The 23,904-nt window shown below is 35.0% G+C and overlaps 3 protein-coding genes across 3 annotated transcripts; 2 read left to right on the top strand and 1 right to left on the bottom strand.

Moving 5' to 3' along the window:
• The first annotated feature begins 7,885 nt into the window (after window positions 1-7,885).
• Window positions 7,886-11,225, top strand: LOC117932396 (putative glucuronosyltransferase PGSIP8). The gene is made up of 5 exons (XM_034853643.1): window positions 7,886-8,327; window positions 9,098-9,356; window positions 9,514-9,715; window positions 9,830-9,977; window positions 10,131-11,225. The coding sequence occupies exons 1-5, from the start codon at window positions 8,056-8,058 to the stop codon at window positions 10,669-10,671; spliced, it is 1,422 nt and encodes a 473-aa protein (XP_034709534.1). The 5' UTR covers window positions 7,886-8,055; the 3' UTR covers window positions 10,672-11,225.
• Window positions 11,226-12,581: 1,356 nt separating this feature from the next.
• Window positions 12,582-15,146, top strand: LOC117932406 (probable pectinesterase 68). Its single transcript, XM_034853651.1, has 5 exons — window positions 12,582-13,108; window positions 13,195-13,384; window positions 13,498-13,704; window positions 14,274-14,512; window positions 14,817-15,146. Exons 1-5 carry the CDS (start codon window positions 12,693-12,695, stop codon window positions 14,971-14,973), a joined length of 1,209 nt encoding a protein of 402 aa, XP_034709542.1. The 5' UTR covers window positions 12,582-12,692; the 3' UTR covers window positions 14,974-15,146.
• A 626-nt stretch (window positions 15,147-15,772) lies between these two features.
• On the bottom strand, window positions 15,773-23,385 carry LOC117907143 (peroxisome biogenesis protein 19-2-like). The gene is made up of 5 exons (XM_034820558.1): window positions 23,262-23,385; window positions 23,132-23,180; window positions 22,754-23,033; window positions 17,865-18,181; window positions 15,773-16,068 (listed from the first exon to the last, which is right to left on the bottom strand). Exons 1-5 carry the CDS (start codon window positions 23,299-23,301, stop codon window positions 16,023-16,025), a joined length of 732 nt encoding a protein of 243 aa, XP_034676449.1. The 5' UTR covers window positions 23,302-23,385; the 3' UTR covers window positions 15,773-16,022.
• Between the last annotated feature and the right edge of the window lie 519 nt (window positions 23,386-23,904).

Below are 23,904 nucleotides of genomic sequence, written 5' to 3'. Positions count from 1 at the left end.
CCTACGAATTCATGATCCATCTTGTTCTCTATCATCAAAGGTATTTGTCTTCTGTGTTCTTGATGAATTCATGGGTTTTGTTTATTTTGGTTTATACTTGTGATCAATAAGACGTTATTGGAAGTGATGAAGTGGAATTTGTTTTTAAATGTATTTGATATATAATCTACATATAGAAGGAAAGACAGCAGATCATGTTGTGAAGTTTATTCATTTAGTAACAAAGCTTTGCCCTAGACATGTATGTCTGAGGCTTGCCCTATATATGTCAAGGGACAAAGGCTGGTGCTTGATATATTTATCTATGATTTGTGCTATATATATTCAGAATCAAACAACAAAAATTATAGATCATGATGGAAGATCCTAATTAAATTCAGCTGCATATGTAGACTGTGGGTTTCTTGGACAAGGTGTGGGTGGGGTTCATCACAAGATAAACCCTTTATATCCCATGCCCAAAATCAAACTGCAAAGAGAATTAAAAAACACTGAACTGTTTTCCCCATGGGAAAATTTTTGTTGTCATTAATACATTGCATGATAAGCTGAAGTAGTTGATATATTGGTTTTTTTTTCTTCATTCTACTAGCTTAGTTGAGTGAAGGGTATGGATCAGATGTAGTAGATGTGGTTGGACAGAAATAGAGGGCTACCTCCTTCAAGATTGGAGGTGGTGCAGCTTTATGAGGGGTTATTTTCCTTGATATTGCTAGGTGGATACCATATCACTAGTAAGGAGTGTAGACAGCAAAGAGCATGAAGAGAAGCACTTTACCTCTGTTGATTGATAGATGGTGCGTGCATCTTCTTGTTAATTCTTAGTTTGCACCAATTTTCATTCCTTTTTTTTAGTTATAATTACATTGTTTGGAAGTCTCCAAGAGGCTTTACCATTCATGATGAGATCGGTATATTGAAACATTTTGCATTCTTAAGTGGCTAGATTTACTAAAGCGATTAAAACGTTTTGCTTTTCTTCTCCTTCATCATAGTGATCGCGAATTTCCTTCGTAATTGTTGATTTTCGTGCAACGATTTCTAGCATAAAATGAGAGAAAAACAAAAAGAAAACACACAAATTTAACATGGCTAAACCGATTGCCTACGTCCACGATAGATTTAACATGATACAACAAATTTAATGTGATACGACATATTTAACATCGTTTCGCTCTGCTCTACTCCAGTATTTGCCCATTGTTCTCTATATATGTTTTTCTCTTAATATGAGTCACATATTACAACAATCTAGATGACCCATTTTCTGCACGTAAACAATTTCATCGAGTAATGATCAAATTTGTTATTTTCCTTGTATGCATACTCCAAGAAGAAGGAAAATAATGAAGCTTTTTGCCATCAAGAAAAATATATCTATGCTTTTCTAAAGCAATATATATTTTCTATAGCCCTTCATTGTATATATTTGAAGGATAAGTTGACACTTTTAGAAAGCATGATCTATGGTGAACATTAACATTTTGATCAAGGTATATCTTTTTGAAAAGTGCCAACTGTGACCCATTTCCATTAAGCTCACTTGAAGCATGCATTGTTGTGAGATATATATATATATATAAGCTATGGACCATAAAATCCTTTCCTACACTCAAGCGTTATGTGGCACAACATGAACCTAGCTAGAATCCTTATACTAAAATTCAATCTTTAATTTGGTCACTACCTACCCCATTTCTTTTGAAGCTTACCAGTGATCGAACAGTCCAGTATCTCCGAACAGGCCTTCTGAAATCTAAATAGGCTTCACATACATGATTGCCCCTAGCTACTTAAGAGATTAAGCTTTATAGGTGAATTGTAGCTTAACATGAATTACCAAACCTTTTGTTCTATTTTTCAAGTCATACCGAAATCTGTGTGGTTTCTCCCATGAAAGTATCTTGAGTGTCACCTTTCAATTAGTCCGACTTGAAAGCTTCATTGACCAGCCATAACCTGAAATTCAGCTTAATGCATTGTCAGGGTCACCACCCATAACCGTATTTGCATTTTTCTGCTTCAGTTTGAAGCCAAACATGGGTCCTGGCAGAGTCGATCTAGGCATTTTCAGACAATTAAAGCTATGTTTGGTTCTCAAAAAGTTTTAGGGAAAGAAAAGAAAAAGAAAAAATAGAAGGAGATAAAAAATAAAAAAAAATAAAAAAAAGAAATATATTTAAATTTAATAAATTATTTTTATGTAATACTTTTTTTTTCATTTATTTGATTCTTTTATATAAAAATTAAAATATATAATTTTTTTTAATAATTTTAATTATATTTGACTTTTTTTCATATTTTTTTATAGTAAAACTAAATATAAAAAAAAATATACTTTCCTTAGCATCTTTTTCTTTTCCTAATATTTTATGGAACCAAATATAGTGTAAAGATTTTGTGAGGGAAAATAGTAAAAGACACTCAAAAAGATTCAATGATATAAATTTTTTTAATAAACAAAAATTGAGAACATTTGCATATTTTGTCCCGTGAAACAGTTTAATTATTTGAAAATTGTTGTTCACCAAATGGATTGAACCCACTGACAATTTTGCATTCAAGAGTGCGTCAAAAATAGTAACCACTGGGAATATACAAATTGAATCAGATAAGGATTATTAGGCCCGGGGTAAGGTAACCCCAAGCCCACAGGGACAGTCTACATGAATCTAGATTGGGCCAAATCATCCCAGAAAATCTATAATGGGCCTGAAATCTATCTGGCCAATTGTCGGCCCATGTGAATTGTAGCCTCAAAATTATAAATTGAAGAAGGCCCTTATAAATTGTGCCCTTGGTAGATATTCGTTTTGGTTTCTCCTTTTGACATTTTTGGGGTGGGATTGGACTTTGGTGCTTATAGTCATGATATGTATTAATTGGGGATGTCCAAAAATTTTCAACATTTAGATTTAAGAGGTCCAAGTATGCAAAAATTGGAAAGTGGTAGCAATTAATGTAAGTATGACCATACTTCATAGGGCAAATTTTATTATGCCTCAAATGTTGAAGCAAAATAAAAAATCATACCAAGCAAATCAAACCCTATTTAAGATCTTGTCCTCTTGAAGAATATTGTTTCTTGAGTTTTCGGAGAATTTATCCAAGTCGATGTACTAAATCAATTTAATATGATTTAATTATTAGATTAAAGTTATTAAGCATATTAAATATGTTTACTTATAAATCTCATTTATTATGTAATCAACTGACATACTTTAATTCTAACGAGCATATGTCAAATTCCACTAATTCAAATGAACACATTATTTTAATTTCATGAGATATTATGGTATCTTTATTAAAAATATCTATTATTATTAGCTTCCACTAACAGTGTTCTAATTCATGAAGATATATGACCATTTTAGGGTTTTACCCATAGGTCAAAGCCTTTTACTAATTTTAGTATAGACTCAATATTCTCTTAGGGTAGAAAGTCCATTATAATAACTTAATGAATCATGATAATAAATATTGAAAGTTAAAGTTGATAAATTAACTTAATGAATTAATGTAATTTAATAAAAATATAATTTAATTTAAAGTTACTTTAAGTCATTAAGCATGATTTATTGATAAATTATTTAATAATAGGAAAAAATGGACAAAAAGTATCTAGATAATGTTTGGAATATTGAAAAAAAAATGAGAATAATAGATCAATTCTACTCTATTTAGAATTTTTTTAAAAGAAAAAACAAAGATAAATATTTTTTTTTTAAAAAAATCATTAATATGAAAAAACAATAATAGTTGTCATCGGTTTCTTTATTCCATTTCCACCGATTTTCATTTTATTTCCTAACTATTCAACTCTTGTATGACGTGTTTGGTATGGGAGGATAAAAAATCTCTTTCTATGTTTTTTTTAATATTATATTTAATTTAAAAAGTTTTCTTTCAATTTCAACTTCTCAATTAATTTTATTTATTTATTAGAAGATGGAATATTTATGCAAAATAGTTTTTTTTGTGAGTCATGACAAATAAATAAATAATCTTATATTTAAAAAATTATCAACATTTATTTATTATTAAGTTTGATGCTATCATTAGTTGTCATCGGTTTCTTTATTCCATTTTCACTGATTATCATTTTATTTCCTAACTATTCAACTCCTGTAGTAGTACCTGTTTGGTATGCGAGAATAGAAAATCTCTTTCTATGTTTTTTTAATATTATATTTAATTTTAAAAGTTTTCTTTCAATTTCAACTTCTCAATTAATTTTATTTATTTATTACAAGTGGAATATTTATGCAATAGTTTATTTTGTGAGTCATGACAAATAAATAAATAATATTGTATTTAATAAATTATCAACATTAATTTATTATTAAGTTTGATGCTATCATTAAATATATATTCGTAACTCTCACATAAAATTCTTTAATGACTTATCTTCCACCTAATTTTCATTCTCTACTCAATGGTCCCAAAATAACGCCAACTTCAACTATTTTGTACCTTCCTAAGTTTTATGTCAACCTTAAAGTAAAAGGAAAAAGAAAAAAAAAAGATTTAAAACTTTTTTTTTTTAATCTAAAAATTAAATAATTTAAAAATAGGTGAATTTTTAAGTAATTTTAATCATATTTACTTATTCTTTTGAAATCAAATATAAGAAAATGATTTTCCTTTCAATATTTAATTCTCATAAAATATTAGGAAAAAAAATTTTAAAATGTTTTTCTCATTTTAAAAAATAAAATATAATAAAATTAGTTAAAAATTTATATATTTTCAAAATTATTTTATGTTTATATTAAATAATTAAAATACGTTAAATAAGTTTAAAATAATATATAAAAATAATTTATTATTTCAATTTTTTTTCTTATATTTTCTTTCAAATTAAAAAAAAAAACAAATATAGTTTATCATTTTTTTCTTCATCCTATTTCAAGTAATCAAATATATCTTTGAAAACATAATAACTTCCAATTTAAATATTGATATTTATAATAAAATATATTTAAAAAAAGGAAAAAAATAGTTTTAATAATGTTTCTTCATCTACAAGTATTCCATAAAATAATCAATCTTATAAATCACATTCTAATATCTCTATCCCTCTAATAAAGTATTAATTATCCCAAAATTAAGATTCCTCATGATCCATGAGTATTTTCCACGTATTATTCCTGTTTGACTGGTTGGTTTGGAGGTGGCAAATGTCACCATGACACAATCCTAGTGGAGGCCGGTGATAATGTGACATTATCTTTCTTGTAAGATAAAATTAATCCTAAGTCTTAATCATAAGAAAATAATAAGCATAGATAAAAGGAATATATATATATAAAATACACCCTTGAAGTGAAGTGAAGAGTACTAATTCTAAATGAAATAATTAAAATGGGAGTGAGCGGTCTGAATAAATCCAAATTAATTAAAAAGAATTAGACATGATTTTAATGCCAGCTTTTTGAGAGTCTGAAAAGTTGGCTTTTGAAAAAGACTTAAAAGTTCATCATCCTTATCCTTATCCCCAGTAGAGGCTGCCCTCAACGACAACCCTACTAGATGGGAGGATTTTATAGTATATAATATAAGTATATAATATAAATTACATAATGAAATTTGGCGGGGAAGTTGTCACCTGCAACGAGAAGAAGTAATGGGGAAGAAACTTCCAAACGATTCCTCTCCTGCATTGACTCGGTTATCGGTTATCACTTTTCGATTCTAGAAGTTTCCAAGTACTAAAAAGGAAAAGGTATTACCAAAAATAATTTTTTTTATATTTGATTTTATTATAAAAATTAATATATAATTAAAAGTAGTTAAAAATTTATATATTTTTATTTATATAAAAAAGTTAAAATAAATTTAAAGCAGTGTATAAATATTTTAAGGATTTTAAATTTATTTTTTATTATTTATGAGAAAATTAAACTAATACTCTTTTATGTTATTGACAATTAAACTAATATAAATTGATTACTTTTATATATATATTTACATTGATATGAGAAGATTTTGATTGTTGACATTTAAATATTTCCCTATTTTATTTTTAAAAATAGAATGTCTCACAAAAGATATAAACAAATTCTTATATAAAAAAAGTAGAAATTTATTTTATATTTTTAAAAATGATTTTAAAATTTGAAGAGATGAAATTGTTTTACTTCTTGAAATTTTAAATTTGTTGAATTTTTTTTAAAGATTAAAAAATAAGTTTTTATGGATAAGAGTTTTTATTCAAAATAATTTTCATTCTCGTTCTATTAAAGCCTTCGTTTCAAATTTTCATTCCATTAAAAAAATTAAATAGGTACAAGGTAGGGTGGTTATGCGAATTTCTCATACTTGTCCTATCTCACATCATTTATATAAAAACATGCACCTACTCATGTAGATATTATTGACAAAATGAGTTATTACGGCTTTAAAACACATCTGTATGGTTAAAAAGATATCACAAATAAATATATAGCGTTAAAAACTTTATCCCCTATTCAATGTGAAACATTACCAATTACCCCTCATGCAAACACAACATCCTCGTTGTATTCCACGAGATTATGAAAACAAACAGACAAACACCTTTCTTGGGGCCAAACAAACCCCCACATTGGGGTCAAAGATTGATTTTTATATTATTTGTAACAACCATGTCATGAACTCCTTTTAACTCTGTAAACACGTTTTTTAAATTTATGAGAACCCATTTGGACTGAGAGTGAATAATATCTACACGATAAGGAGCGAGTTATTACAAATTGTATTAGAGTCGATCCCCGACCCTTGTGTGAGGGTTTGTTTAGCTTTGTAAGGGATGTTTGTCTGTTTGACCCTGTAATCTCATAGGACATAATGAAGACATTGTGTTTATATGAGAGGGTGTTTGTGATATTTCATATTGGATATAAGAAAAAGTTTATAATACTAAAAGTCTTTCTTAACATTGTAAATGTGTTTTAAAGTCATGAGGACCCCTTTAAATCCAAAACGAAAAATATTTACAAGGGAATCATCGACCTCGATGTAGGGGGTTTTGAAGCATTAACAACCCTCCTAATCTCAGGATAATATCTACACAGTTCAAAGTATTATAATTTAACCTTTTTTTTAAAAAAAAATTAAAATTTTTAATTACATTAAAATAAAAATATTTTATAAATAATTAAAATATTATACTTTTTATAACTTATTTTATTTAGAATTATTTTATTATTATTATTATTATGTATTAAAAATAAAAATTAATTTTATATATAATCCGCATAAGACAGGATGAGACAAGGTAATACTCGAACTCACCCCAAACTTATGTAAAGTTTTCAAAAAAATATCAAATTCACCTATAAGCCGTTTATTTAAATTTCAAACTTATTTCATTAGAGGTAAGGCGGGGTAAGTCCCAAAAAATTCCGTTACATTGTCATATTTACTTACAATTGGAATTTGGAAGATGCAAAATATGGTATGAATAAGAGGGAAAGAAAAAAATTATGGAAGAAAATAAAATTGAGATATGATAAAAAAATATGAGAAGAAAGAGAATGTGATTTCAAAAATAAAAGAAAAAAAAAATGGAAGAAGAAAAAAAAAAATCAAAAGGAAGTAGGTGAGAAGTTTGGTTTTTTCAACTTTCAAACGAAGCGGCTTCTTTTTGGAAAATAAGGATTCTTGATATTTTGAATTTTCGAGCGTTAAATAATAACAGGGGTGTTAGTATAATATCAAAAAATTGAATGGCTACATCGGTTTTATTATTAATAAGTTCCGGGCCGTCCGAAATGCTCAAAAGTCAAACAATTGCAGTGCTGGTACACCTAACCTTCAGCGGAGATCATGAGGTGGACTTACACCTCTAATTTACCGAAACAAGAGCGACATATTAAATGCCAATCGGATGCGACTTGTATACAGGCCAGCCTTGAGCCTTGCGTGCATTGACTGCATTCTACTGAGTCATTTCTCTTCCGCGTTTCTTTCTTTCGGAAACCTAGACGGAAACATCTAAACTTCACGTCAGCTCGGGCGGGCATTTAAATCTGACCGTTTGATGAGTTGGAGTTAAGAGGAGGAGAGATCGAAATGGGGCGGAGAGAGAAGAGCTTCTTAGGAATTTTGAAGGTTCTGTTGGTGGTTTCAGCGGCGTTTGGAAGCGAGGATGGTTACAGAAGGAGCAGCCAGGGGCAGAGGCACAGGAACGCATACGCTGCGATGATGTACATGGGAACGCCGAGGGACTATGAGTACTACGTGGCGTTACGGGTGATGATGAGATCTCTGATGAAGCTCAAGGTTGAAGCTGATCTTGTGGTCATTGCCTCCACCGACGTCCCTCTCCGCTGGGTCCAAGCTCTGTAAGTAAAAGCTAATGTGCGCCGTAGCCCCTGGTGTCCTTTAGAAAGCTGCTATTCCACCCCCACCCCCACCCCCGTTGACTTGAACATCCATATCATGTTTCTGCTCTTCCTTTTTACTGGAATAGCATTTTAAACGAATATATAAATATTTTCCTTGGAATCAAGACAAAAAAAGGGTCTGAGGGGTATGATCCTTTCTAGTTTTTAGATTATGCTGTTAGTAGGGAATCCAAGAACAACATAGTAGGAGGAGAATAGAAAGGGGTAAAGGGCCTTGCCCTGTTTTGTTTTGGTACTTAGGATTATAAAATTGGGAAATTAGGGACACATGAAATGATGTGTAAGCATTGAATTTGAAAATCAAGCAACTCCAAGAAATTAATGTGTTTCCATCCATCACAGATCTCACCCATTTCCATTACATGCTTCTTCAAGTCAAAGCTATATCTATGTTATGATTAAATTGTTTTCTTCCAAAAAAAACAAAAAAGAACCACTTGCCTCATGCATAGCCTACATAGAAATATTTAAAATTATATGCACTTGTTCCTTGTTATCACAGTCCTATGACCTCATGGTTCCTGATTATGTCTTTACTCAGACTAGATGGGTCAATACTGCTTGTTATCATGATTGTTGGATTTGTTGAATGGACCCTGGCTGATCACATTGCTAACAATTTGGTTAAATTTATCTGTTTCAAGTGCCAATTCATAGTTCAGTTATGAAGAAATGAAGTGCTGACAGGTGGGTGTTTTGTGATTCAGGGAACAAGAAGACGGGGCGAAGGTGGTGAGAGTGAAGAACATGAACAATCCCTATAAGAATCAGGACCATTTCGATATGAGATTCAAGTTAACATTGAACAAACTCTACGCATGGAGTCTAGTGGACTATGACAGGGTGATCATGCTCGATTCTGATAACCTTTTCCTCCAAAAAACTGATGAATTGTTCCAATGTGGCCAATTTTGTGCAGTCTTCATCAACCCCTGCATCTTCCATACAGGCCTCTTTGTTTTGCAGGTAAAATCTCTGTTTAGTATGTGTTTCATTTCATCCAAAAAATGGCCTAAATTGAAGTTGCTTCTAAACAAGAGCACATACCCTTGTCTGTTTTCTTTTGATTCATCTGAAATGAAACCATTAATTCAACCTCATCACTGTGAATTTTGGATTGCAGCCATCAATGGAGGTGTTCAGGAGCATGCTTCATGAGTTAGATATTGGGAGAGAGAACCGAGATGGTGCAGACCAGGGGTTCCTGGCTAGCTACTTCCCAGATCTGCTTGATCGGCCAATGTTCCATCAACCTCCTAATGCCACCAAGCTTGATGGAAACTACAGACTTCCTTTAGGCTACCAAATGGATGCTTCATACTATTGTGAGTATATATCACACTTGTTCCAGGGATTTTTTTTTATTTTTTTTAATAATTCTCATATTGTTATTATTTTCATACCATATCTCAATCCATGTTCAATCTTTGGTGCTTCAGATCTTAAACTTAGATGGACCATACCTTGTGGACCAAACAGTGTGATTACATTCCCTAGCGCACCATGGTTGAAGCCATGGTACTGGTGGTCATGGCCTGTCCTCCCATTAGGCCTCTCATGGCACCGACAACGTCTCCAAACTCTCGGGTAAGGCCTGAAAGCATTGCTAAGTGAATATGAAGTGGCCACTGCTTGCATTCTGGAATTGTTTTTCTAGATAATTTTCCGACTTTTTCAGGATACCTCAAGCTACCATTAATACCCAACTTGGGCATTTTTCATCTCATATATCTTTAACAGCTACAACGCGGAGATGCCTGTGGTGTTAATGCAGTGGATAGTCTACCTGGGTGTAATAGCAATGGCCCGTTTAGCCCGGTCAAACCTCTCAAAGTTGTGCTACAGACGCGTAGAAAAGAGCAGTTCCAGCATTCAAACTGGCCTCAAATTGCTGACTTTGTGGTCCATTGTGGCTGCCTATGTACTCCCCTTCTTCCTCATTCCCCGCACGGTGCATCCACTATTAGGCTGGACCCTCTACTTGTTGGGCTCTTTTGCACTTTCCTCTATAGCAATGAATGCTTTTCTGCTGCCAATGCTTGCTGTGCTAACACCAGGGCTTGGGATATTGGGAGCCCTTTTGGTCATGGCATTCCCTTGGTACCCAGATGGGGTTGTGAGAGCTCTAGTTGTTTTTGCCTATGCCTTTTGCTGTGCACCCATTGCATGGACCTCACTAGTTAAGATCATGACATGTCATCAAGTTTCCCCTGAAAAGGAAGTTTTCTTCCCAAAGTTGGGCGACTCTCAACCATCTCCTGATCCCATCAAGTTGTGTTGAGGACCAAAGGGCACCCGCAAAATTGATTGTCCCAAAAGAAAATGGGAAATTTTCCTTGGGAAATCATAAGAATTCTTCACATAGTTATTCTTTTGTGGAGAGAAAGGAACTGTTACAGAGAAGTACCAATTTGTATGGCTGCCGGTATTGTTACATGTATTGTACTTATTAAATTCGAGATTGGCTAAATTCAATTCAATGAGTGGTCCCATAACATTCATTGGAACCAGGTCGTTCTCAAGGCTCCGACCAACTGAGCCGGTACCTTTGGGCTGTTCAAAAGTATTCGGAGTCCAAGAGCAGCACCTAACACGCAGAGGCATTTAATGGGTTGAGAGCCCACTTTGAGGGCTTTGAGGGAAATGGAACTGAGGTATGAATCTATAGAAAGTACAGCCGAAAGACAGCAGTATAAGTTAGTCGTTGAAAACAATTGCATTGAATTAAAGAGGTGAGTTTGTTTTTTTTTTTTCTTAAATGATACGTTGAACTTGTATCTTCACAGGCAATTTCAGTACTTTTTTTATAAAATTATTTCCGACTTTTCTTCTTAAGAAACTTTCCCAATCGTTGTTCCGATCTCTAATGAAACTTGCTCTTATTACAATCATAAATTGCACCAATAAAGTAGGCCATCAAGAGATTGAGACATTGTTTGAGCACATGACTAAACCTTCGGTGCATTTGATTTTCCGCCTAAACCCATTGAAATATCTCCCATTGAAATATCTATTTGATAGATCTGCATTGACTAAGTGCATTTGATTTTTCGCCTAAACCCATTGAAATATCTATTTGACAGATATGCATTGATTAGTAACGTCTTTGATAGAGTTTGATATTCGATATGTTTCTTAGAAGTTTCATTAAGAGGAGTTGACTAGCAACGTCTTTTGACAGAGTTTGATATTTAATATGTTTCTTAGAAGTTTCATTGAGAGGAACATCGTTAATGATCACTTAGCCGTGCAAATGCATTATATAATAGTTTAACATATAATCAATGTTTCGATTCAATTAATAATAGGATTTAGATAAATTTTAATTTGGAAATAAGAAAAACTCTTTTTTAGCATTTAACCATAATCTTATCTTCCCCCCTCCCCCTCTTCCTTATTTAGAAAATGATTTTTCATGTTTGGGGAAAAATATCTAAATGTCACTGGTTGGGAGTGATTGATGAGGCGTTTGTCGGGTCCACTCTCTTCCTGGAATCATATTTCACATCCCTGACCACTCACCTTAAAGACGTTTGTACCCTCCACCACTCGCTTTTACAGACACACACAGCACTACAGCAGGTGTCTCTTTATAGAACCCCCTCTGGCCCACACCCTATAATCATGCCAATCATCATAAAGTACTCTTTAATATTCCAGGGGCATTTTGGTCCACTGTGCAATCTACGAGTTTGGGTATTTTTTGTCCCTTGCCCAACGTTCGAAAAAACTATTTTTTGCCCTTTGAAAGAAAAAATAATAAAAGAAAAGAAAAGGAGGAAGCCTACAAAATACTATTAAGCCATGCTTGGACCATCATTTATCACACACTCCCTCTCCCACATGCGCTGGTGGTGTACATATGACCGTTTGGATGGTATCATTAACAAATTCCTTAAACATGTGAGCCCTCATCATAAGAACCCTCCATGCATTTCTATTTTCCTCTTTATTTTCTTAATATCAAAATTAAAATTAAAATTAAAATTAAATAATTTGGGGATTTGGAATGTGATTAATTAAGAGAGAACAACACGAACCCATAACCTAGGCATCTTCGATGATTCCTACTGAAATGGACAAAATATTATAGTAATGGAAAATGTGTCGTTTTTTTTTTTTTTTTGTTTGGTTAGGCAGAAAATTTGAGTGCAAATGATAGGAGTGGAAAACAAGCGTTATCGAGACTTGTGACAAATGCAAACAAAACATGAGTCCTAAAGAGAGGGAAGAGCACAGAAAAAATGACCGTTGGAAGGATCCAACTCCATTCCCACAAAGACATTAAATAAATAAGCTAGTATGGTTATGAGAATGTTGAGTGTGTGTGTGTGTGTCTTCTTCAATGTACTTAAATATTTCGTCAAGCCAAACCCAAGAATCCCAAAACATTCTTCCACACTTTCCATCTCTCTCGCCAAACATTCTGTTTCGCTCTCTGAAAAATTTAATTCTATTCTAATGGCTCCTTTCACCTCTTTCTTCTCCATCCTCACCTTGTTCTTGTGCTATGCCCCTTTGAAGTACTCCGCCACCATCATTCCGTCAACCAACTCTACAAAGCGCCACCACAAATGGGTTGGACCCTCCGGCCACCTGTTCATCACCGTCGACGCTCGCGGCACCGGTGACTTCTTGTCTGTCCAGGCCGCCGTCGACGCGGTGCCTGATAACAATACCAAGAACGTTCTCATTAAAATCAACGCCGGATGCTACGTGTAATTATTATTATTATTATTATGTGATTAAATGGTCCTTAAGTTACCATTTTTTTTTCTTTTCTAAAATGTTGGTGATGGCGCAGAGAGAAGGTGGTGGTGCCGGTGACAAAGCCATACATCACGTTTCAAGGAGACGGGAGGGACGAGACGATGATAGAGTGGCATGATAGAGCAAGTGACCGCGGCACCAATGGCCAACAGCTGCGTACTTATAGAACTGCTTCTGTCATTGTTTTTGCTAATTATTTTTCTGCTAGAAACATCAGCTTCAAGGTACATATATACTCCGGCCCTTTTTCAAAGAAAAAAAATGGTACTACTTGTAATAAGATTCTCTTCTTATGATTAAAGTATTGGGTGCAAAAATGTATGTAATGTGGTTGCAGAATACAGCACCGGCACCGATGCCGGGGATGCAGGGATGGCAGGCGGCAGCATTCCGAATATCGGGGGACAAGGCCTACTTCTCCGGCTGCGGTTTCTATGGTGCACAAGACACTCTCTGCGACGACGCCGGACGGCATTATTTCAAGGAGTGTTATATTGAGGGCTCTATAGACTTCATTTTTGGCAATGGTCGCTCCATGTACAAAGTAAGCAATTATATATCTACGAATCTTAGTAGGTAATTATTCCATTATTAAAGAATACTGTCCCATCTGTTCTTTTTTTAATCATTTTAGACAAGTGGAATCTGGGGGTCCAGACCCCAGGCGGTTGAAAAGGGAAAGGGGGATTACTTTTGTGAACTGTCACCTGCCTAAAAGTCCATGAGAAAAGGGCAACAAAAAGTACCTCTAAAATATGGTAGAATAGGAGGTGGTGCAGAAACAGTAGAGTTAAGCGGCGCCCACAGCATTGTGTAGGACCTGCTCTGGTCTCAGGGCTCAAAAGCGCTCACGCTCCTCTTCACGGGTTGCAGCCATCTATTAATGTCTCATACAAATTTTAAATTTTTGGTGAATTTGTTGTTTAAATAAGTATCCGTATTTGAAACAATTGAAATAAATATCAAATACATATATATTTTGGCTTATGCTTATAAGTGATTCTCACCAATTTGAATTTCATTAATGGTGAATTTGAAGAGCATGTCATGTAAATTAATGAATATTTTGTGGTATGATTTTGAGTTTAGAATGATTGGGTTCTGTCTTTTCAGGACTGCGAACTGCACTCAATAGCCACGAGGTTCGGTTCCATAGCGGCGCAAGATAGGAACTCGCCCGATGAAAAAACCGGGTTCGCTTTCGTGGGCTGCAAGGTGACTGGCAGAGGCCCACTCTACGTGGGTCGGGCCATGGGCCAGTTCTCCAGGATAGTCTACTCATACACGTACTTTGATGATGTGGTGGCACATGGGGGGTGGGATGATTGGGACCACACCAGCAACAAGAACAAGTAATACTAATGCATTTGCCACCGTACTCTGTTTTAATAATTTCTTCTTAGCCTTTTGACATTCTCACATTTCTACCAAACTTTGATTGAAATGGAGACAGTATTTTAAGTGGGCCCATTTTGTGCTGGGCTTTGGGTTGCTCCGAAGCTGCCATGTACTGTGGTGGCAAAGACAATGTCAGCAAAGCTCGAAGAAATTCGATAATATTCTTGATAAATTTGCTTTTCTAATTTTTCATGATTGGATCTCAAAATGTGGGTCCAGCCCAATTATAACATTGGCGGAATTGGTTTGACTTTGCAGGACTGTATTTTTCGGAGTGTACAAGTGCTGGGGCCCAGGAGCAGAGGCGGTGAGGGGGGTGACATGGGCCAGGGAGTTAGATTTTGAGACGGCCCATCCATTCCTTGTAAAGAGTTTCGTCAATGGAAGGCACTGGATTGTACCCTCTGATGCTTAGCTGTTACTGCATTAGATGCTACACCTACACTTGCCTAAATTTTCATTCATCATAAATATTATTTCATGTGCATTTCAAAATTCATTTATTTCTTGATTTTCCACCATTATACTACTTTCATAATTGTAATACTCAATTCAATTCATATGTATTTCCTTTGGTTGATATTTGAATTTGGAAGTTGGAATGGGAAAATATCAATAAAAAGTCAAATTTTTGTTCTTTTTTTTTTCATTTTTATAAGCACCGTTCTACCCATAACCTAATTTGATTGGACTAATTTGATTGGGTTGACCACTACCCATAACCTAATTTAATCTTATTTTTCTAAATTTTGATTGAATTTAAATTCATCGTATTACACGTGACAAGTTGAAAATCCATCTACAGTGTTTAAGTTTGGATTGTCCTAAACTTAAAGACTTTGAATCCAACATAAATTAAATTTGGAATGAAAAAACTTAACCAAATTTCGACTCGAATATTAAAAAAATTGATTATCCATATCCCATCTAAAGATGGAGCTTGATGGAATCGAAGTAACACACAATCAAAAACTATAAGAGAATTGCACATAAAAACCTCATATGAAAACAATAAGTGCATCAAAGTTGAATTATTTTTTGAGAGTTTTTATTTTATAATTATTTTTATACGATTGAATTAAAACTCTGTGAAAGTAACAATATAAATCTAATAATAATAATAATAATACAAAATTCAAAGGGGTAGAATGCCACAAGGGCATGTAAAGCAAGCAACTGAAGGGCAACCTCACCTGATGAATGAATGTGGGACATTTTTCAAGGAAGAAACGAAGAACTTGCAGAATGAACTTATTCACACGCTCAGATCATACACAAGCTCTCAGAAATGGAGCATGTAGCATCTAATAAGATTCCATTAGAAAATGGAGGGCAAAATCTGACAAAGAATTTCAAGTGAAACTAATTTATTTCTATTAAATCTTAAGAAAGGGTATAGTGCGAGATAAAAGGAGGGGAGCGACACATGGGGTATGAGTGACCCAGAATGAAATTTTGCTTGTTTCACATTAGACAACAATTTGGCTGAGACTCCAACAGCTCCGGAGATCTGCAATGCAAGTGAGGTAGAATAACAGTCAGTTCAGTTGATATAAAATACCAAATGGAACACTACATAATATCGGTGCTATTCCACAAGTTCCAATCTTAGATAAGTCGGTGTTAAAAAGAGCAGCACATGGATATATGCAACAATAACGTTCACTGGATGAGTGAGATATCAACATGATTAGAAAGCACTATTTCTCCCTACAGACCATCACAGATGAAATATTCCATGGAACAGGCATCAGGCCGACTTTGTTCAACGCAAATCAAAAGGAATGCTTCAATCTAGCAACTCTAGGAGGGAGCTCAGAGAACAGTTTCTTTTTAGTTTTCTCATAATACCAAACTAGTTCTAACAAAATTTCCCTTAAATATTCCACACATGCAGAAAAGGCAAGGGAGAGGAGATTTCACACCTCTTTTTTGCAGCCGACTCTATTATTTTAAGAGGCTGACAGTGAACAATTACCATACATCAGATCGGCTCTATTCTGTTTCAAAGTAGTGTTTGGTTTGCAAATTAACGTCCATAAAAATGAGATTATCCTGATTGGGATGGTAGATGGGCTTGAGAGGTTGGCTAATCAGCTGGATTGTAGAGTGGGGGGTCTTTGTTGGTGTGGGATACAGTTGAGGGTAATTTCAAATGAAGGTTGGCCTCTTGGAAACAACAATATCTTCCTATAGGTGAGAGACTGACCCTTTTGAGAAGGGTACCCTTCTAGTTCGCCAATTTATATTTTTTTTGGCTTTCACAATTTCTAGAAAGGTAAGAAGTAGACTGAGAAGGATTCAGAGGAAGTTCCTGGGGTGGGAGGCCACTTAAACAAGAAATGTCATTTGGTAGATGACACACTGTTTGTTCCTACAAATCTGGTGGGAGCTTGGAAATAAGGAAACTGAGGCCTCTCAACAAAGCTTTATTTGGTACATAGCTTTGGAGATTGACAAATGCGCACAAAAACTTTTGGAGAAAGGTAATTCTGGGAAAATATGAGGAAATGGAAGGGGGATGGTGCTCTATAGAAGGTACAGAAGCTTATGATTCAAGCCTATAGAATGCTATCAGCAGCATTTGGGCTCTTTTTTTTTTTATGATAGACAACAAGATTATGCATTAAGAAACACCTAAAAAGAGGGGGTGTGCCCTACGTACACGTGTTTGGGTTCTTCCAAGTTCAGTTAGAGAGGTAATGCTTAGCTGGAAAGGAAACTTGATAGGTACTAAGCAAAAGATAGTCTGGACGCTGATTCCATTAGCCTGTTCTCGACTGTTGGGAAAGAGTGCAATACCAGAATTTTTTGAAGGGGTGGAATATGCTAGTCTAGCGATTAAAAATGGCTTTTTAAGGACCTTGTTTGTGCAATCTAATGGGGGCTAATCTCTTCTCTTCTTTGTCAGATTTTGTTGATAGATTGGGAGCCAGTTAGATGATGGAGGCTTTTGCTATTTTTCCATTACTCTAGCTATCGATCATATACATCATGTGTACATGCTTACACCTCATTTTCTTTTAGGGGGCTCTACTAATATATTTCTATTTTTGTCCACTAAAAAAAAAAAAAAGCTTATATATTCCTCAGCATCTAAAGTTAGGTGCATATTCTACAAAGATTAAAAAAATAAAAAATAAAAGTGCCAATCTCCAACAGCAGACTGATTGAGTGTGTGTGTGTGTGCGCACTATTGTTTCCAAGAGCTAAAATCAACTTTCTCCAAAAATCAAGGAAAGCACTTCAGAAATTCTAACAAAATGATGGCTCAGATTGCCACAAGCAACTGATCAGAACACTTACAGCTGGCCAAGATTTGCTAGATCAAAGTCGGGAGCAAGCTCTTGCACTATATCATTAGGCGGTTGGCCACACTCTTGCATTTGTTGCATGAGCTCGACAATCTTAGTGAAGTTACTTGGATCATTTTCATAAACTTCATTTAGATTTTTTATAAGCCCATATTGGTGGGAATAACGCTCAAATTCTTCTTTGCTCAACCCAGCTTCATGCTCTTTCAACCACTTTGGATATCTTTCTCCAATTTCTTTCATTGGTTCATGAAGAATCTCCTTAGACAAAAGCTGCTGCATCATGGTTTCCACAATTGACTCCATGTCCTGAGCAAGAGGTTTAAGAAAGGACACATTCATTATGGATTATAAGAAACAAAAACATATCATTAACAGAAGAGTACTGTCTCTAGTAGCCAATGATATATGCTATTGCACATCTGCTAATGCCAACTATAACCAGAAAGGAGAAAGGAGAAAAGATGCAGAAAAAGAGTCCATATAGTTTCAATCTGAAAGTTAATTGACAGATCTTTTCAGGCCTAAATCCACAGTTCAAAATTCTTTCCAAAATTTTAGAAACGGTTATATTAGTCCTTTTATTTATGGAATACATCTTTTCTGTTACCACATTTTGTTTTTCACACAGTTTAAGACACTAAAATATTAAAATTTGCTCATAGTAGATGAAATATGGCCAAATTTCCAAATATGGTGAAATTTTCTGTCCAAGAGTGTCTTAAACAAATTTATAAAGCATGCAGTTTACAATCACATAGGTACACATGTCAACACAATTTCTAACTATTGGATCCAATTAATATATTTAAAATAACCATTTCTCCTTTCCTGTAGAGTTCCTCAAATCTTAACCGCCAAAAGATTTGGGCCAACTCCAAATTCAGCAAATTCCATGTGACTTGTTCCTAAATAAAAAAACCACAATGACTGCAAGGATTTCCTTGAGGAAATTTAAGACCCATGTCCCTAGGCAGAAGGATATAAATACTGAATGTTATGTTAGATAAATTGCTAAAAGGTAAAGGTTATCTGAGTTCTTACTTAAACACGGGTTTCACCATTCATCAGCAATAGTTTGCTTTCTGAGATAGACGTACCACCCAAAGACAGCCTAATTTATCTGTCACTAACCATCAGCACTACCATACCTTGAACCTTTTTGCTGTTGGTCACACCTTTGAACTTTTTAAGATATCATGGACAACGACCTTCATAATCTGAGTGATGTTAATTTGGCCAAGTACCAAGGGCAATAACATAAGATTTATTAATACTGGGTACTTTTTACACCCTTAGACAGATCTCTTCAATACCCAAGGCTCTCTTCCAACTAACTACTCAATAATGTCTACTGTTTAGGTTTTGTAAACTGGTAAAAGCAAGTTAATTTTATTCAAAAGAGATCATAACATTAAAATGTAGGAACACATGCATAATCCTCAGAAGAACTGTTAGCTTGGTAATTGACCGCAAGGGCAACAGCATTTATATTTCTACAGAAGAGGAAGAGAAGTTATAATACTTAGACAATTAAATGAATCTCGCAAAAGAATTGAACCATTGCGCTTATAGAAAATATGGCAGAATCCTCATCAACTATTGAGACTGCACTGGCATGTGCTTTCAGTTTTCCTGTAAGTAGAGATTTTGATTGGTTGACGGATCAAAGGTAAGTCTCACAAGTGAGGCTTATTTAAGGACATTCAGCCAAATCATTTGATGTAAAATGGGAGAACATGATATCATGCTTCAATAAAAGGCTCTTATATCTTCATCTGGAGAATTTGCAGCAAAGGAATGGGTAGGCAGCATAGAAATGCAAGGGGGGGAATGGGGAACACATCCACATGAAGCCAATATCATCATCATCACTCCTAGTGCACATGAAGCTGAAGAGTTCTCTGAGCCAAAAAAGTCCTATATTCTCTTTAGTCTCTGTTCTTTGTGCATGCCCTTTGAAACTTATCTACCAAGACAGTTTAAGGCTGACTGACATCACATCAAAGTGTGAATACCTATGTGTCACTTAAAGCAGGGACAACTAGTAAGTTCATTACTAAGCTCATACCATAGAACCTCCCAGAATGTGAAATTCTAAGAGAAGCACTCAACAGTGCCAAAAGGTTGAAAAGGATTTATCATGCAAATCCTTGACAGTTTGATTTCTGACAAAGCTGATTAACACATGGACCTAAAAATGTTGAATAGTAATCTCAGAAAAAATGTAGCTTACACTAAACTCATTTTTGATACTAGGACCTAAGGAAACTTCTAGAAAGAGAAGCTCCAGTAAACCTGCTCAAAAGCATTCCTTACTTCAGAACAATGTTCCACAAATTTCAACCTTGAATGGGATAGCCCACCAAGCAGCTTCTCTACCTAAAAAGGTACTCGGTATTGACTCAAGGGCTGTCAAAGGAATGAGAATCTGCGTGATTGTGTGTGAGAGATAAGAGAGGGGGGGGAGAGAAGAAGAGAAAGAAAGAGATTCAAGCACAAACAGAATTTCTACCTTGTAAATTCCATCTACTCTTATTAAAAAATAATGGCAAGAAAAGGGGGCAGTGGGCACAACCCTTGTATACTCTCATAAGTATAGCATCAGTCCGATTAAAAAGCATCTTCTTGGGTGGCGAAACAGCAACCCATTTTTCATCTTAAAGCTAAGAACATTCAATCAATTAAACTCCTGTTTGGTAGTGTCACTTGACCCATGCTTAAATATCTGATGTTGTGTAAAGCGAACAAGACATTTCATGCCTGCATCAAGAAGTTGCAGGCACTAAGGCTTCAGGAACTCCACTTGGAGAGATATACATGAGAGTGGCAATGCCATTTGATGCATATGCTGCAAGTGGAAGGCAAGTAAGCATGCCATGCATATGGTGGAATTCACTGTTTTCACTTCCTGTATCACAGGAACACCAAACATCCCTTTTGAAATGCCACATTTTCCAAAGTTTGTGAGTTAATTAAATATGTCACCACCAACCAACAGGATTAGGACTAATTTAGGCTTCACATGGGACTGAGTGTCTGAAAGCCACATGGTTGAGCAAGAAACATTATATACTTGACCGACCCACAGTGTCACAATTTGGCCCCAGTTTTGTGAAAATCTGCAACTAAGCTCATGATCAAACAATGCCCTTGGATATGATTAGACCCAAAAAAAGAAAAGAAAAAAAACTCACCCACAATGAAAAGAACACTTCAAGAAAACAAACCCAAACCACTGAACAACCAAAAAGGTTCATCAAGAAATTTTATCATGAGTTTTTTCCCTCACAAAGCTGATAGACTAGCAATCTTAAAATTATGAAAAGCAAACTACAAAGTTTATGCTAGGTTAGCCACATAATTTCAAACTTAGACTTAGAACTAATGAATATCCAACAAACCCAAGTAAAACTCGCATTATATAGAACTGTACTTTAGAACAATTTTGCACAAAGGATTCTTAGGCAGTAATTCACGAAGTACTTAGGTGGTAATGAATCTAATGAAGGATATAAACTCAGGGGTAGATATTGGAAGAGGGGGGTGGAGTGGGGGTGGGGAAGGAACAGAGGAACATAGAGAACACATGTCAAAATCATTTGAGGGGCAAAAAAATGATAAATTCACTCCAAAGGAATAACATCACCTCTATTAATCATCTTCCTGCCAAACATCGGACCTTTTTTAACCACAAAAGAAGCTCAATTTTGGTCTTTGGCCAAAGTCATCAGGCTCAAACTTATGTACCAGACATGGCAACAGTCAAATCAGTATCATTTAATTGTTTAACCTGAAACCAGGATATTCTGCTAATCTTTAAATATATATTCCTATTTCTGGAATCTACTCATGATAATCTTAAAAGCAAAGTTAGTATACCTTTCAAAGCACATGAAGAAAGGTATGACTTGGAGCCAATGCAAATCATTCTTATCACTATTTTCCAACACCAAATGCAAAGTATAATAAGAATGCCTTCAATGACACTCTCCTAACCTTTTGTGTTCTATGTGTATGTGTAGCTGCATGGTGAACAGTAAGCCCATGACACCAAGCTCATTTTCTTTTGATAGGTAATAAAAGGGCTTGCATTAGAAACGCCTGAAAACAGTACACACAAACTATACAAACAATGCCCAAAAAAGCTAGGTAGTAAGGAGACAAAAAAGGCCTTCCCCTTACTTGCCAAACAACCAATCTACAAAATCAACCATAGACAAAATGTGATCCTCTATATACACCCTAACCCAATTCACAAAAGTGTACATGAAAAAAAAAATTAATTGCTTGGTCAAACCACTCAAAGTAAGCCTATAATTAGAACACATCAACAGTGAGCCCATAACACTAAGCTCATAATTAGAACGCATCTAAAGAAGTAAAATTTTTAAGATAACAATTCAAAGGCAGAAAAACAAAAGATTCAATCGAGTAGTTATATTAGCAGTTTTGTCTATCACAAAGCTAATGCTAAAGCTGGCTAAAATTTTAAGTCTTGAAATGAAAACTATATACAAGGGTTTCAGACTAAGAATCTTCAAACACGCTTGAACCTAAGAATCTTCAAACACAATTTAACTCCAGATGAACCTGCTCAATGTCAAAGTACAGTTGAAAAGCAACCTTAAAAAGGTTCCCACCCTGAAGGACATTAACTACATTTATCACATTTCTGAATTAACACTACACAGAATTATCAAAAACCAAACCCCCAATCCAAAATCCCAACAGAATATCTATAAAACCCAATGGCAAACAAATAAAGCAACTCAGAATCAATCAAAAACACAAAAATTCAATCAAACGACTAATCTTAAAACTCAAAAGAGCCAAACAGAACCCCACAATCCCGATTCAGAAAACGAAACATGTACATACCTGAGAGCCAGCAAGCTCCTCAAACTGCTTAACCCAATCCTCCATCATCGCATCCTTACCCAACTCATCTCCACTAGGTTGCGCACCCGTGACCGACTCCAACTCCTTCACAGCCTCCCTAGTCTGCTCCCTGAGCTTATCAAGCGCCTCCGCAACATGCGATTCCTTTGAAACCTTCTGTTTCCCCTTTTTCTTGCTCTTCAAATCAGGCAAACCCATCCCCAATCCTTGAACCCCAGGTGGCATAGAACCCGTCCCTTGTTTCTGCTCTGTCCCATCTCTATTTCCATAAGCAAACGAAAAACAAACAAGGATTCAAACCCTAAAATCAAAATTTTCACACGACATATACATAGAAAGAGAAAGAGGGAGATGAACCTTTGAGCAGAAGAGGCGAGGTTGAGATTGTGGAAATCATCCAAAGCGCCTGAAACCATCCCAAAGTGATTCAGATATTTTAGAGAGAGAGAGAGAGAGAGTAGATAGAGAGAGATGTTTTGGGACTCACTATCGAGGAGTTCGTCTAAATCATCGGAGTGGCCGGCCATGATTGCTCCCAGAATCTTTCAATCCTTCTTTCTCTCGCTGCGTGGGTCAAGGAATCGGGATGAAGGCTGCTCTATGGGGACGATATTACCCGGGTTGAACAAAACGACGTCGTGCAGGAAGTGGGGCATAGGTAGCAAAGTATCAAAAAGGCCTCAAATTGGCTCACATGGCTTTGGGATGTGGGCCCTCGCCCATTACAAATCCCAAAAATATCTTGGACCCACTGGAATTGATTTTTGAGAAGAAAAAACCTTTTATTTTAAGTTTCATAACCTTAAATCTAATTTTATTCAAATAGTTTATGATCTAAAAAATTAAATATAAGATCAATAAAAAAATTTAAAAGTTATATTTTAAATTGTGTCGTATTTATTTTAAGATTTTTAAATTAAATTCCTATGCCTAATTCCTGACAATCCAAGCCTCTCATTAAATAACAAAAATATAATCTTCTTATTGATTGAATGCTTGAAAACATAAGTTTTATGTTAGTTTATTGACAGAAAACCAACACCTATGATTCTGCTGATCATCTACCCCATCTTACTTCTGGGCAACAGCTGATATGCAACTCCACCATTTGCTAGGCAAAAATGTTAGTC

Source organism: Vitis riparia, chromosome 2 (assembly GCF_004353265.1).
Source record: "Vitis riparia cultivar Riparia Gloire de Montpellier isolate 1030 chromosome 2, EGFV_Vit.rip_1.0, whole genome shotgun sequence".
In the NCBI taxonomy this organism is placed as follows: Eukaryota; Viridiplantae; Streptophyta; class Magnoliopsida; order Vitales; family Vitaceae; genus Vitis; species Vitis riparia.
Note: the sequence above shows the minus strand (reverse complement) of the source record. Positions and strands in the feature narration are given on the sequence as shown.

What these genes read in the sequence shown, in the direction of transcription:
- LOC117932396 (XM_034853643.1), top strand. Translation starts at nt 8,056, where the DNA reads ATGGGGCGGAGAGAGAAGAGCTTCTTAGGAATTTTGAAGGTTCTGTTG. An exon ending in CAGGCCTCTTTGTTTTGCAG is followed by an intron (nt 9,357 to 9,513) that starts GTAAAATCTCTG and finishes TTTGGATTGCAG; the next exon opens with CCATCAATGGAGGTGTTCAG. An exon ending in CAACGTCTCCAAACTCTCGG is followed by an intron (nt 9,978 to 10,130) that starts GTAAGGCCTGAA and finishes TATCTTTAACAG; the next exon opens with CTACAACGCGGAGATGCCTG.
- LOC117932406 (XM_034853651.1), top strand. Translation starts at nt 12,693, where the DNA reads ATGGTTATGAGAATGTTGAGTGTGTGTGTGTGTGTCTTCTTCAATGTA. An exon ending in ATGGTCGCTCCATGTACAAA is followed by an intron (nt 13,705 to 14,273) that starts GTAAGCAATTAT and finishes CTGTCTTTTCAG; the next exon opens with GACTGCGAACTGCACTCAAT. An exon ending in CACACCAGCAACAAGAACAA is followed by an intron (nt 14,513 to 14,816) that starts GTAATACTAATG and finishes TTGACTTTGCAG; the next exon opens with GACTGTATTTTTCGGAGTGT.
- LOC117907143 (XM_034820558.1), bottom strand. Translation starts at nt 23,301, where the DNA reads ATGGCCGGCCACTCCGATGATTTAGACGAACTCCTCGATA. An exon ending in TTTAGACGAACTCCTCGATA is followed by an intron (nt 23,181 to 23,261) that starts GTGAGTCCCAAA and finishes GGATGGTTTCAG; the next exon opens with GCGCTTTGGATGATTTCCAC. An exon ending in AGGAGCTTGCTGGCTCTCAG is followed by an intron (nt 18,182 to 22,753) that starts GTATGTACATGT and finishes CCTCTTGCTCAG; the next exon opens with GACATGGAGTCAATTGTGGA.